Source organism: Chlamydotis macqueenii, chromosome Z (assembly GCF_036417535.1).
Source record: "Chlamydotis macqueenii isolate bChlMac1 chromosome Z, bChlMac1.mat, whole genome shotgun sequence".
NCBI lineage: Eukaryota > Metazoa > Chordata > Aves > Otidiformes > Otididae > Chlamydotis > Chlamydotis macqueenii.
Window position 1 is genome coordinate 60,661,464 of NC_141593.1, and position 14,792 is coordinate 60,676,255.

The following is a 14,792-nucleotide window of genomic DNA, read 5'->3' on the forward strand; positions in this document are numbered from 1 at the left end:
ACGTAGTATAAAGTATCCATCTAAAAAGATGTGCAGCTTCTCGTTTCTCAAGCATGCAGGTAAGGACAAGAAAGGATCACAATTTCATTACACCTGGAGGGAATACAACATCATACATACAACAGCTCATTCTAACTGCTGCTGTATCCAGAGCAAGCAAAGAGAAATGTTCTTCCCACTCACTTCATTCCCTCAAGTCTTTTACAATGATGTCACGCCTGGACGATGTCAAATTAATTTTCATATACAGCCTGTGGAAAATATGCAGGTTGGTATTGTGTAATGTGCAGTTTTTATTTGATGGCATGCATGTGTGTGTTCACATGCACATGCGTGTGTATAAAATGCAGTGGATGGATATAAATCAGGCTTCCAACAGTGCCTCTGTGTCAGTAACTTCTGTACACTACAAAACTTTGTCCATAAAACCCTGTATAAGTTTCAGTTCATCTGTTAAAAATCAAATTAATAAATAAACCTGCAATTCAGCAATGGTGCAGATAATATAAAAGTTGATAGAACTAAAATAATGCTGTCAGAACTGAAATCACAAAACTTGCTTGAATGTCTGCACGCAACCTCACACTTCAAAGAATGCATTTGATACACAGCATACAACATGGGCCAGCTATCTTCTAGGTGAACATTGTGGCTTGAGATCTGAAACAGCACAATGGCAAAATATAGTAACTTCCTGAGAAACTGAAAAATACTCCAACTAGCCAAAAGACAAACAACAGTCTATTTGGCTAAAGTCAGAACCTTTTCTGAAACTACCCTGCTTCCTTCTGAGACTAGTTCAGTCCAGCAATGAAGTGTTACACAGATAACATTAAGCTATCGGTTGGGATATTTCTAAATAACATATTGTCACACTTCAGCCAAGATAATCTTGTCTGTCAGCTACTTATTTGAAATCTGAGGTGATTCTGATGAAAGATAGAGTCCTACATTTGACCGAGTTCAGATATTTTGTGACACTGCATAATAATGAAAATAATTCCCTTTGCATATAAGAGAGCAGATCTTCCCCCCCATGAATCCAGATGTAAGGTTGGGCTTACTAGCACTGCAGAGAATAAAATCCACCATCTTAAGTCAGTGTTAAAACTGGAGTCCTTCTCTTTTGTTTCCTTTTTACGGTGAAATCAGTCAAACTTTGTTGGCAATAAATGTTCTATAGTTAGCTTCTGTCCATTAAAATAATTATGATTTCCAACTACACTGCAGACCTATTTCTATTTTCAAAAATGAATTGGCAACGGTATTGTGCTGCTGCCAGTCAAATGAGTTGAGATGCTTGCTATTATTTTTATTCACTTCACCAGTAACAACCTCTGTGATGCTCTTTTATTGCATTTCATTTATTTTCATTTCAGGTGCTCCCTTTTACAGTTTTTAACCACTTGTCACTGGTAGCTCACCACGCATTTATTCTCAGTAATGTGTCCGGTGATTTGACATTCAGAATCTCATCTGAAATGCCAAAGCTAAAGATGGGTCAACAACTCTATTATAAGTCCCTATTCTACTGTATTTCGAATAGCAGGGACACAAATGCAACTCATTTGTCACAAGCCTCAGCAAAGGAGTTTTCATCATCCCACCATCTCTTTACTCAGTTGGTTTCAAAGGGAAAAGGTAGCAATTCATGTCCGCAGCTAAACGCCTGCTATGGCCAGAGCTAAACACAGCTATGGCCAAAGATCAGTCCTGCAGATTCAGAGTATGTTTGAACACATCACGTAAAACTGTTTTCATTTCAGTGCAGCGGTCCCCAAACGGTGGTTCACACAGCACTCACTAGTGATGTGGGCTTGTTCTACTCCCACGTTTTATAGACTGTCAAGTTCTTTAAGGCAAATAAAAAACATTAAGTCTGCAGGAATAGCTAGAAATCTGCAGTCTGCTTTCCTGTCTCTGCTTGGATTGCTATTGTAATGGAAAACAAAGGGAAATGGAAATCATCAATATAAAAGAATCATAGAGGGCTGACGGTCTGCAGCAACAGGACGTCCGTCTAGAGCAGGAGGGAGCCAAGCGACAAGGGAGCATGCATGAATGGGTTGAGAGAGCTGGCAACATGAGCAGAGTTAACTCCAAAAAACAGGAGTCGGGTCCTGGAGGAAAACAAAAAAGATCCATAATGACACGGATAGGAGAGTTAAAGACAAAATCTTAAATGTTTTAAATTTGACATAGAGCATTTACTGATATAAATATAGAAACGCGTGTGCCTTTTGAACCAACACAGATCTTCCATCTGTGTGCTGGCACACTGTCATGAGTCTGCAAGCTGAAGAGGGGATGCCTCTATTTTGAGATGGGGTCTACAGGAAGCAGAAATCTGAAAACACTTCTTTCCTTCTGCTTGAACACAACGGCAGGAAAGAAGAGAAGATTCGTATTTCAGGGAGAAGCTCAAGTTTCAGAATTTTTTTACTGATATGTATGTTTAGACAAAGACAAATTACATTGGGTGTGGGTGTAGGGGAGAGGGATGGCAATGCATAAGTGATGATCAGATCAGGATGCCCAGATGACAAGTTCCTGACTTGGTGTGTGCCCTTTGTATGAGTGAGAGAAGCTTTTCTCTCTCATGTTCCACACATATCAAAGCAGATAATGACAGTTACTTTATTCAGTACAATATCTTGCACAACATAGGAAAAAAAAAAAACCAAACTATCTTACAATGGTAACGACTCAAGCTAAAACAACTCTTTTGCACACAGAAGAATTTACATTTGCATTTTTACATTTCATGACACAGTTTATACCAACGAGATCCGAAATCCTATGCCATTTTAATCATACTTTGATGAAACTTTATCTACTCAGCCAACACGCTACGTGCACACATACATACATTGCCAGCTGACCACAAAACATTCATGGTAAACAATGAGCATGAGGGATGATTTTCTTCCCCAAAGACACACATCTCCCTTTCTTATTCCCCCCTCAAAAAATCAAAAAGTGATGTTCAATAAAGCAAGGACTGTAGAGACTATATTTTGTATTCCTACTAAAGAGTTACAGTGAAAGGCTAGGAGAACAAACACTTAAATAGGAACATGACCCCCCCTTGTCTCCCACTGATGTCCTTCCTGTCAATACTGGAAACTATGTAAATTGTTTTCAAGAAAAATAAATTATGCCATGACTACATACCAGATATCTCACAAGGAAGAAAAACACTGAGGTAGTTATGAACCACCAAAAATGATCATTTCAAATAACAGCATGGAAAACAAGCTCAGCCTAGGTAAGGGTGTTGCTATGCGTGGCCACTTACAACCATATTCACATGCAGGTTTAGATATGGCATAAATGCCCACAGACTGATGTAAGTCAAGTATTTGAAGCAGCTTTGTGTAACTTCTTTCCAAGGCCAATAAACACTTTTGGTACAATAAGTCATCAATGTGTTACTAGCAGAGATGCTGTCACATTGAGTTCTGAATAAAGATACAGCTTTCTTGGACTGAAAGTGCACCATAAAACTTAAAACGTTAAAATTTACCTCATATTTGGACCCTGTTCCCTCAGGTTACCTTTGTGCTCACTTTTTAGCGATTCCATGCTAGTCACATGGCAGGAAATAAGATCCTCTGGAGGAGGCATCAGCAAGAATAGGAAATGATATAGTACTAAAATAAACTTCCAAAAGTGTCAAAAAATGACAACATTTGCATAAAGAACTGTCAAAAAAACTGAATTAAAATGAAGTTTCAGAGTGAATCTGAGAAACCAAAATAACTTTTAAAAAGAAAAATGTTCATCTATATTTATCTAGGATGCCTGCCAAATTCATATCCATACACAAGCACACATATTCACCGCACAGAGTACAATCACACTGCAGGCAGGCAACGACTCAAAATGAAGCTGCTAGCAGATGTATTTGAATTGGAACACTTCTGCAATAATAGCTCATTTAAGTTTCATTATTTTATAGGTCTTTGGAAAAACTGCAACATCCAGCTTTTCCTGGAAGAATCCTCTCTGTCACCGCGTTCATTTGCCACTCCACAATAGAAAGAATAGCATGGGAAGTAAGAATTTGGAGGGGGGTAAAGGCAAACGAGAAAGGCGAGGTAGTGGTTTAAAACAAAACGGTTAGATTTGAAACATTTAGGAAACAACTCTTGAGCACTCCAAAATGCCAATGGAAGTATACTTCTGATTTCTAGTTGTCCATACACCTGTGCTGTCTGCATACAATAGAAATGAGTAAGTAGTACATGATTTGAGTTCCAATAAAACAGCAAGGAAGTCATTGAAGTAAAACAAATGTAATGGTTTTGCCCTTTATGAGGAAGATCAAGGTTCAGAGTCACCTATTTGCAACAAATTTATACAAAACCCTTCTTGGCTGGAGTTGCTCAAAGTCTAAAGACAATTAAACCACTGAGGCATGGTGACTTGTAAATCAAAGCAAAGAAGCCAGTGGACTGAGGTGAGACAGGCAGTTCAGCAAATACAATACAAACATAACTTTTGATCTGAAATCAAACACTTGGGGATTAGGAGAGCAGATGAGCTGCAGTTACCTTGTGTGGCTGTTAGACGACAAGCTTTCCCAGGGCTGCACGCTGCAGCCAGTGATTGCGTAGGCTCCTCCACAGCTCCCATCTAGTTTCATCAGCAAGGCTTTTGCTGCATTCTCAGCTGTCTTCCTGCAGTCATGAGCTCTCTTAAGCATCTGGGTGATGTTTTCATCACCTGTCTGATCCCCTAGTTTTCAAGCAAACAATCTGTTTCAGAGCTTTGAGAAGGATGATAGAAATTAAGGCAAAAGTAGAGGTGCTTCTACACACTCTCAATTTATACCAAGATGACGACAATAAGTTACCAATCTGTGACATAAAAGCAACTTCACTTCTGTGTGAGCATCAGCAGTAACTGGGCTACTGGCTTGAATGCATCTTCCTTCCAGCGACAAGGTCCAAGTACTTGTTGCTTCGCGTACATGTCTGAAGTAGTGTTTTATCTTAGCTAGCTTATCTGATTGTGAGGGTGTGCATTGTGCATTAGGATTAGGTTGCTCAAATTAATAATAAACTGGAAAAGCCTCAGTATAAATTACAACTCTTACTCCAATCAGTCCAGGACTGTTTCACAGTGCGGTCATTTCCGGTGCATCTTCTCACAAGCACTTTCATTGCAAGCCAGAACACCTTCTTACAGGTTACCTTTCCAGCTGGAAGAACTGCCTTACGGCTTAGAAGCAGCCTTTCAGAGTTTACAGTCATGCACACTTAACCAAAAGAAAAGTAGCATTGGTGTTTATTAATTTTCTATATTTTTTAGTGGTTATGCAGCATCTGTGCAGCTGGTAAGCCATCCCTTCAGCAAGGGCAGGACAGAAACCACCACTGCCACTGATCTTATAGTCCTAACTCCAGCTGGAGTCAAGTCATTAAAGTAAGACATATTAGTGGCTACACTGAAAGTCTGAACAGCATACACTGAAAGTATGGCAATATAGCCACACTTTACCAAATACAATGCAAAGATGTCAGAGAGTATAAAAACACCCCAGTTTGCTCTGTGTCAGATTTTCATTTCGTCCTTATTCGAGTCAAAGACCAATTACCCATACTTCACACTTGCTGACTGAAGCGTGTACGCTAGAAAAAACATTAATGTGGAAAGAAGGAAGGGAGAATGTTCTGTTATGAGCAGCTGGATGTGCTCAGCTCTAAGTGATGCCGAAGCAACTCCCATGAATTTTCCACTCCCAGATGTTGACATAAAACTTGACTGATCTTCAAACCAAAAATCTACTATTTTATCTAGGTGTTTTAATCAAATTTCATGGTGAAGTAAAGGTTCATAAACCAAACACAACTTCCTCCACACTGTGCTATGTAACGGGAAATTGGCACTATTTCTATCACAGGGCTGTAACTGATAATACTATAATTAAGAGCTGTAGACAGACACCTATAGAAAAACTGAACCTACACTCTCTTTAATAAAATGAATGTGAAATGAAACCCTATTCAGCCCCAAAATATTTATCCCTACTAAGGTTTCTTTCTGCCACCCATGTGAACAGAAAATCCAAGACTAAATTCACTTTTGCTGGCCACTGGTCTCTGCTGGCAGGGAAAACTCCCTAGCACATTGTGGAAAGGAACGACCGGAGTCTGGAAGAAAGGTGGATGAAAATCTCAGACATCCACTCTAACGTTTAACATATGGCACACACTGTGCAGGCTGAGGGAGGTACAAAAGGGCCTGCTTCTAGCACTGGGAGAGATACCAAACAAAGGGCACGGTTAGCAGCACTGCGACTGTGGGCTGAGTGGATTCAGTCATCCAAAGCAAGAGGCTGACCATGTCAGTCCTGTGCCTCCGAAGCCTGATGGCCACTCTTTCTCTAAAAGCTTTCCATTTACATTTCAGTGATTCCTGAGAAGCTAGCACTATAGTACTGTCTCAACCAGGCAGTTACTATCCCTAGCACAGCATGAAGAGCTATTCTCTCTTTGAAGGTTTCCCTCTTTCTCTTGAAGATTACTATGGCTACTTCCTTCTATCAGTAAAAGGAATGGGACTATAAAACTCAGATTAACAGTTATTGTGTAAACACCTTCTTCTATCTGAAAGGCAGAACTAGCAGCAAAGTCAAGCTTCCAATGACCTCTGAACTGTACCTATGGTAGCGGCTCATTCCACTACTTAGTGAGTAGCACAGTTAAAAAATACCACCACCTAGCCATAAGATTAACTGTCCTCAAAATAAGAAAAACTCAGAGCCTGTATGCTAATATCCCTGACAACACAGTAAAACGTAACATAGAACATTTTAAAATTTCAGAGCAAAAGTAAAATGTGGGGTGAAAAATCGGAGCCTTTTTGTTTGTTTGTTTTTAGAAACTACTCAATGCTACCCCTCTGTGGTCTTAATTCCAGTGTTTCATAGACTATAGTCAACTTCTAGGGAGGTCGAAGCTGCTGGTTCAAACAAAATCAGTCACCACAGCTGTATGGCCCTAAGCCACATATGCTCATGAGTATTGTTTAATAATCCCACTCAGTACAGTTGCATGCCTGTAGCAGCCTCACCACTGCCAGAACAGGCATCCCCTTGTAATAGTACGTGTAGGTTAATTTAAATTACTGGTGAATTTTATTATTTAATTCCTGTCTCTCTTTTTGTTTTCCCCTATTTTTTTTTGGTGTGTAAAACAATTTAAGTAGTTAAAAACAAGAAAAGACCAGAGAGCATTCTTAAGTGATGGGTTAGGAGATGATTCATCATTACAACTAACTCTAATGCTAACTGACATGCAAAAAATAATATTTAAATAAAGTGATTCATTGATGTCTTACCAACAGAACCAACGCCTGCAGCCCTGAACTGCCCAAGAATGAGACTTTGCTCACTTTCTGCCAATGCCAACAGCAGCTCATATGCTTCTATGCACTGTTCACTGAAAGAGAAGAAAAAATACAGAAAACAAAAGTCACACAAAATGTATCTGCAATTTAGAAGGGAAGAATATCTGCAACAGTAACAACAACAACAACAAAAAAAAGAAGAGGTAGCTGATGAACCACATGATTCCCTACTATTTATCTAGCAGGAGGGATATTAAATGACATAACACACATAGCTTCTATCACAAGCGTTCAACAGTCTCTCCTTTCTTATAATGGACCCAGCTTGGCCCCAAGTAATGTAACAAGTTAAAACAGAAGAGAATGACCTGATGTAAAGTGAGCTCCAGAAGCATATTTGAAACAGTCAACAATATGAACAGCTGTCAACAGTATTCTATACTCTACTATATAGCTATACTATACAAACTGCAGTAAGAAGAAAAGATAAGACAAAAAAAATGGTTGTGGCTGTAAGATTTTCTTCCTTACAACAAAACAGCTTCTAAATAAAGTTGTGAGTCACTCATTCCTGTTGCATTCTAATGTTTTTGAAAATATAAACGTTAATCTACCTATTTGCAATTTACATTTCCTTGTAAGTTGGTCAAGGCTGATAGTAAAAGAAGATGTCTTTTAAAAGGCACACAATTTGTCTTAAGAGGACAACTGCCCGTTCCGAGTTAGCTCCAGTTCAAGGAGTTAAATGACACCATTTTAAATGACACCATCTTTTTATACATAGCTTAAAACAAGTTTAGATACTTGTAACCGAATATCCAGCAACTCATCCACAATTCTATGTGGACGAGTTAGAAAGTCACTCTGAATTGTGTGGAGTACAATACTGCTCTTTGGTCTAGCGCTCTTGTGAAAGGTGCCAGCCTAGAGAAACTGTACCTCAAGACTGGCTACAGCAGAGACAGTTTGAGCCCACACACAACCCCTAATTCAAACATTAATTCATATCTAAAAATGAAAAGATAAATCTGTGTTGTGATTTTGTTTAGTGAGGGGGGGCCTAAGGTGGCAGCTTCTGTAGGAAACTGCTAGAAGTTGCTCCCCTTTATTCAGTGGACTTGGCCAGGCCTAGGGCGGACCCGCTGCTGGCCAGGGCCAAGCCGATTGGTAGCAGAATGTTCCGTGATAACGCCTCTGCGATAATGTATTTAGGTAGGGGAAAACAGAAAAAAAAAAAAAAAGAGAAGATAAGATGTGAAGAAGCTGAGCAGGGGCAGAGGTGCAGAGGGGGAGGCGCAGGCCTCATGGGCCTTGCAGGCCTCACCCTCTGGCCTCTTGCCAAGCGGCCGACTGGGCCCAACTCGGCCTGGCCCGGCTGCAAGAAGTGGAGAGGAGGTGAGATGGATGATGTAAAGAGATTCTGAGAGGCGTCTGCCAGCCGGTTGTGAAGAACTTTTCCTGTGAGAGGAATGGCTGCAGATGCCAAGGTCAGTGAAGAAGGAGGGGGAGGAGAAATGCGGCTCCTGGCCAAGATTCCCCTGCAGCCTGTGGTGCAGCCCATGGTGGAGCAGGTTGTCCCCCTGCAGCCCACGGAGGAGCAGAGATCCACTTGGAGCCTGTGAAGGACCCCACATCAGGAGAGGTGGATGCTTGGAGGTGGCTGTGGCCTGTGGAGGGCCCACTGGGACAGCCATTCTGGAGAGACCGCACTCCGTGGAAGAGATGACCCACGCTGGAGCAGTTTCACGAAGGACTGTGGCGTATGGGGGGACCACACACTGGAGCAGGGGAGGAATGTGGGGAGTTCTTCCCCCGACCACGAAGCAGTGGCGTAAAACAATGTGTGATGAACTGACTGCAATCCCCATTCCGTCTTCCCCCCTGTGCCGCTTGGGGCGGGGGAAGGTAGTAGAGATAATGTTAAGCTTGGGAAGAGGGAGGGGTGAGGGAAGGTTATCTTGTTCTCTGTCTCATTATCCTGCTGTTTGTAGTAATAAATGAATAGTTTTCCCCAAGTCGAGTCTGTTTTGCCCGTGACGGTAACTTTAAGGATTTTCTCCCTGTCCTTATCTCAAACCTTGAGCCGTTTTTCCTTATATTATCTCTCCCCATTCTCTCAGAGGGTGGGGGGAGTGAGAGAGAGACTGCATAGTCTGGTCCCGATTGGGGCTGAACTACGACAATCTGTATATTTCTATAAGATTGAGTTCATTACTGCTGATGAACTAAGGCTGAATTACACTTGTATCAGTAACGTCTGTTCTGTAGTTTGTCAAGTAGTTTAACCAAAGGGGCATTTTTTCAGGAAGGAAAAGAAAAGAAACAGTATTACCATGGGGTACCAAAAATTTTCCTCTCAAAGACTTCATTCAAGTGTTCCCTGCTCTCTGTTTTTCTGGCTAAGACACCCTCTGCATAGGTACATACCTGTACTGCAATGCAAGCCTGAGGGCTGTGGCATTGGACTCGTACTTCCCAACAAGCATGCTCATCCTCTCTGCGTTGCTCTTGCACTCTTCCAGTGTTATTGTCAACAAGTCATTCTGGGATTTCAAATGCTCAATACGGCTGTGGAAAATGAAGTAATTTTCAACCTTCAAGCTTAGCCTGCAAACACTGTTCTGAAAATTCTAGAACAATCATAATTTAAAAGAACAAATACTATTTGGTCTACATTAAAAACTAACCAAGATGGCAAAACTCTATCAGTTCTGTGTCTGATATCAACAGCCAAGAGGATAGTAATTTCTCTCAGGACATCCTCTTCTCCTCTCCTCTCCTTCCGATAAATGTAATCATAACCATGTGCAACAGAAGCAAGCAGAAAGCTGCATCCTTATTTTGCAGCCACAAGACTGCACAGGACAGTTTCATATGAACCTTTTGCTTAATTTTTCTGTCTCCATTCAGCACTTCCTGCTGCCACATTTGCTTCTTGTTTTAAGTGGCACACTCATCAGTGCAATGTGTGAGTGTGTGTAGGGATCACGGAGCTGCATAAACACCCCCTTTCCTTGGAACATCCAGAATAACCGTTTCACTTGAAGTAGTATTTTGGTTGTGATTAGAGAAGTAACTTCCAAAATATGGGCGAAGTTTCAATAAGGCAATGAAATCTCAAAAAGTTGTGGCAATAGTCACACAGAAGCTCACATCAGAATATTACTTACTTGTAATATTCTTCTCAACGAGGTTAACTCCGAATCTGAAAATGAGGCTCCAGAATACCAGTATTACTGTTTATTCCCACTGCTGGTAACTGTACTACACACCAACGTACTATGCTTAACGATAACAGTTGTGACAGACACCAAAAACAAACAGGCAAATGACTTCAAAATTTGGACAAGTAGCTAATGAAGAAATCAGTGCCATCCAGAACTCTAAAATCATTGACTTCTTAACAAACACAAGAAGAAGGAGAAGCGCTAGTATACCATTTATTCAGTGACCAGAATAAAGCCCTGACTTTCCTATGTGCTAGAACTTTCAGATGCTTCAACTCTTATATCTTCTTTGATACCTCCTGTAAGTATACATGTTGTCAAAGCATGTGCACAGAAAAAAAAAAAAAAAGAAAAAAAAAGAAAAGAAAAGAAAAAGCAGGGGGAAAAAAAGAAAAAAGGATCATATTTCACAGCACTACAAAAACATGAGCTACAAATAAAAGAGACATTGTACTGATCAGACTAAATTCCAGATAGCCACGGGGAAGAGGGAATCTGGAAGAAAACATGCTGAGACATGATACTCACATTCCTGATCCACAATTTTGTATGTGCCAAAGAGGACATGAAAGATTTGTTTTGATAGAGCTGAATGATAACACCAGCAGTATTTTAACTGCAGCCAGAAAGCTGCAATCTTTCTCCTGCAGACAGAAGTCCATTTACTTGCACATATGCAATACCACTACACATCAGTACATTCATTGATACAGTTAATGCTACAATTCTGTTTCTTCAGGAGAAAACAATGCAAGCTAATTCCAGAATTAAAGAGAACAAGTTATGAGAATCCTTATTTCTAGCAGTGATGTGTCCTACAAAAAAAGATGCCATGTCTACTTGGTCAGCCATAGAGAAGGACACTACAGTGCGAATTGGCACTGAGATGAGACTGCACTAAGAAATGTTCAAAAAGAATAAAAAAGTAGTAACTTCAACAAAGCTAATAGCAGACAACACATTTGAGCATATCTAACTTTTCACCTCACCTATTTAATCGCTCTGTCTCCACTTCAAACTCTCGGATTTTACTTTCAGAGATAGCAGATCCGTGTGAATAAAGAGTCTGGAAGATTTCTTGGATGTTTGAGCAGTCTTGGAGGGAATGTGCCAAATGTTCAGCCACAGTACTAGAAACCTGCACAGGGCAGTTAACAGATCATTGTGAACAGCCAACGACTGGATTCCTCCCACAGGGAGTCTGCATTGAGAGCTGCATTTGCTTGCATCAGGCACTCACTTTGGGGCGTTCATTATTCAGTTTTTACTACAAGTTTTACATTGAATAAAACATTTACAAGGTTCCACTTTAAGAAGCTATTTTGATTTAAAATTCTGCTAACCAAAGAGTGAAGCCCACAACTTCGTCACACATTTAAAAAGCCTAATATGAAAGTTATTTACTTTCTTGAAAGCTTAGCAAAAGGTCAGAGCTAAGTTATTCAGTGAAACAAATACTAACACACAGTAACAACAGCATTATGGATTTACATTGGCATTACAAAGCAGAACCCAGTTCTCTGCTGACTGGAAGTTGTGAAATGCAACTGAAGTCTTTTCTTGATGAATAGTATTTTGGAGGAATTGACTCCAAAATTATCCTCTTGAAGTTACTCAGAGAATGATTTCTAGCCACCAGTTATGACAAAATGAGATCTTAATACTAGGTGAAATACTCTCTGTGAAATATCTTTCTCAAAATAACTTTTAAGTATTTTCAGTTAGCTCTTATATTAATTTAGTAAGAAAACAATGCTGCTTTTAATGGGAATCGGGTCATCTTCAGAAGGTATCATGCATGCATATAATCATTAGTCATTACCCCTATGCTGCTGATTTCTGATCCTAAGACAGGTCTATCAGATGATGAAGACTCTGATCTTGTCTTTGACAACTTCACTCTTTCAGCAATCTGTAAGCCAGAATGTTGCACAGGTTACAGAGGAACCCACACTCCATAAAGATTACACAAAATGCATTTGTTCACTAGCCTCACTTGCAAACCTGAAGTAAACTACCACAATATTGACAGAGGGAGAATGACAGGGACAATATTAACAGGGAGAATTACAATCATTAGCCCTTAATTCCTTTCTGCAGCTCAAGTTCATGGGCCTGCTTAGGACCCCAGAAAACTCTCTGGGGATTCCAGGTGTCTCCCAGTTAATCACATGCTTGCACGTGATTAAGCTTGCTTCTCCCAGATAACAAGAAGTGTTACTACAATGCACAGTAACTCACCTTGGCTATGGGAATGTCATTGCTACTGCTGCTTGTGCTCAGCTCTCCTGTGCTGGGGTTAATGGGTCGATTGGCAGAAGTGAGACGACTTGGGCTGGATGGGCCAGCTGCCTGCACGCTTTGCAAACGTGTTTGCAGTTCCCGAACCTACAATAAAACATAATGTTCTGGGTTTTACACTTCTATGGTTTAAATAGCTTGGCGATTTTATCATTGTCTAGCCAAGCCTAACTGCTTCTGGCTTGAGCACTGAAGTTCTATTTTGTCCGGGGATGGCTGCAAAGTTTTCATGTGGGGAGCAGATGAATGCAGGTTGTTTAAAATTCCATTGTTGTCAGTTTTAAAAACTTTTTGCAATGTAGAAATATGCAAATGTAATACTGTAGAGTAAGTACTTGAAATTTCAGCTTGTTTTATATAACCCTTTCAGTACAGCTGTACCACATGTATAGAAACTATTCTCTCTGGGGTGAAGCTAACGTTCCAGCCTAAGATTATGATGACTAAACAAATCAAATGAGGACCCTGCTGTCAGTGGAAAACTCCAGTGTTAAAAAAGCTCTTGATATATATATATATCACAGGATGACTTTGTCATATGTAAAGGTCAAAGAAATTCAAATGTTAATCATGCCTTCAAAACCACAGTTAAGTAAAGCTACCATACAGTGAGTAATGTACAGACAAGAAAATACCAGCAAAATACACAACCAACAATCTGCAGAAGTTCTCTGTAAACATACACTGCAAACACTGCCCAGTCCTCATAACACACCAGATACTTGTAGAACTGACGTCAAAAGATTTTCAGGACTAAAGGGTAAAAAAAAAAAAAAAAAAATTAAAAAATTCTGCAGGAGCCAAACTATAGCTGAGCTAAAGATTATAGTGTTTACCTTGGAATAATTCTTAACAGACAAAGAATAAATGGTCTGCTTAACACAACAATTATGCCACAAGGTAAAATGACAGAGCTCATTTTTCCCACAGAATCTCAAACAAAGAGTGTGATGAAAGAAGGGGGAGGAAGCCATGTGAAGAGGAAATTTCTGTGAATATAGACTGTTTACTTTAATATGCAAGTTTCTATGCCGATTTTGTTGGAACAGTTCATCTGCAAAACAGAACTGGTGAAATTTTACCAAAAGTCCAGTGAAATAGAAGTTCAGTTCATTTGATATCCCCCTGTAGTGAGAAATGCAACTCTGACTCCTGTTCTCTAAAACAAGGTGAGGTTTTTATAGTAAACATCATGCATTTACACAAAGAACTGATGAAGCAAGCTGAAAGTCCTTAGTAAAAAAAAATATCAAAATTAAAGTTGCACAAAGGCTTACACTTTCTTCAGCTATAGGCTCACCAAGTGCATGGTCAGTGCTTTAGCAATCTCCGCTTGAAGTGGCAGTCAGCATGTTCTCAGCACAACATATACAGATCCCTTCAGCCCACTGCACTGAGGAAAGAGTTCAAGCTGGAACTCTCTCCAGTCACCAAAGCAGTATCTTATGCTTCCTATGATGCCCTATCGTCTACTTCCCTGAAGAGCATCCCTGCCTCTCCCTCTGTTGTATGCAAACTGAAGGTCAGGTTGCCTGAGGACCTACTGTGAAAATAACAGAATTTTTAGGTAGGTGCAAATTACAAAAAAAAAAAAAAAGGAAAAAAAACCCCTGTGTTTTACATAACAGAGCAGAATAATTGCTTTTTACTAATACGAAGCTGTGGCAACAATAAGAGCACATAAAGGCTAACTGCTCACATAACTTCCCTGTTTGGCTGAGAAGGAGTGCTATACCTTAAACAAAATTAACCCAAACAACTCCATTTGTCTCTCTGTTAAAAAAAAAAAAAAAGATGAAGTACACAAAACCTCCAATCAAATCCCCAATGTCTGAAGTAACTTGCTGAAAAATGGATATGGGTGCTTGCCTCAGAATTATACATCTTAACTCTAATTATATCACAAAG

The 14,792-nt window shown here is 40.0% G+C and overlaps 1 protein-coding gene across 3 annotated transcripts in view; it reads right to left on the reverse strand.

Annotated features, from left to right (window-relative positions):
* MCC (MCC regulator of Wnt signaling pathway) overlaps positions 1-14,792 on the reverse strand; it is a 212,406-nt gene that overhangs the window by 26,296 nt on the left and 171,318 nt on the right. For all 3 annotated transcript variants that reach the window (XM_086771198.1, XM_086771196.1, XM_086771197.1), the window contains 6 exons: positions 12,825-12,971; positions 12,406-12,495; positions 11,573-11,721; positions 9,784-9,924; positions 7,348-7,448; positions 4,557-4,740 (listed from right to left, as the gene is read on the reverse strand). In XM_086771198.1, the coding sequence (XP_086627324.1) occupies positions 4,557-4,740; positions 7,348-7,448; positions 9,784-9,924; positions 11,573-11,721; positions 12,406-12,495; positions 12,825-12,971 (812 nt within the window). The remainder of the gene's footprint in view (positions 1-4,556; positions 4,741-7,347; positions 7,449-9,783; positions 9,925-11,572; positions 11,722-12,405; positions 12,496-12,824; positions 12,972-14,792) is intronic.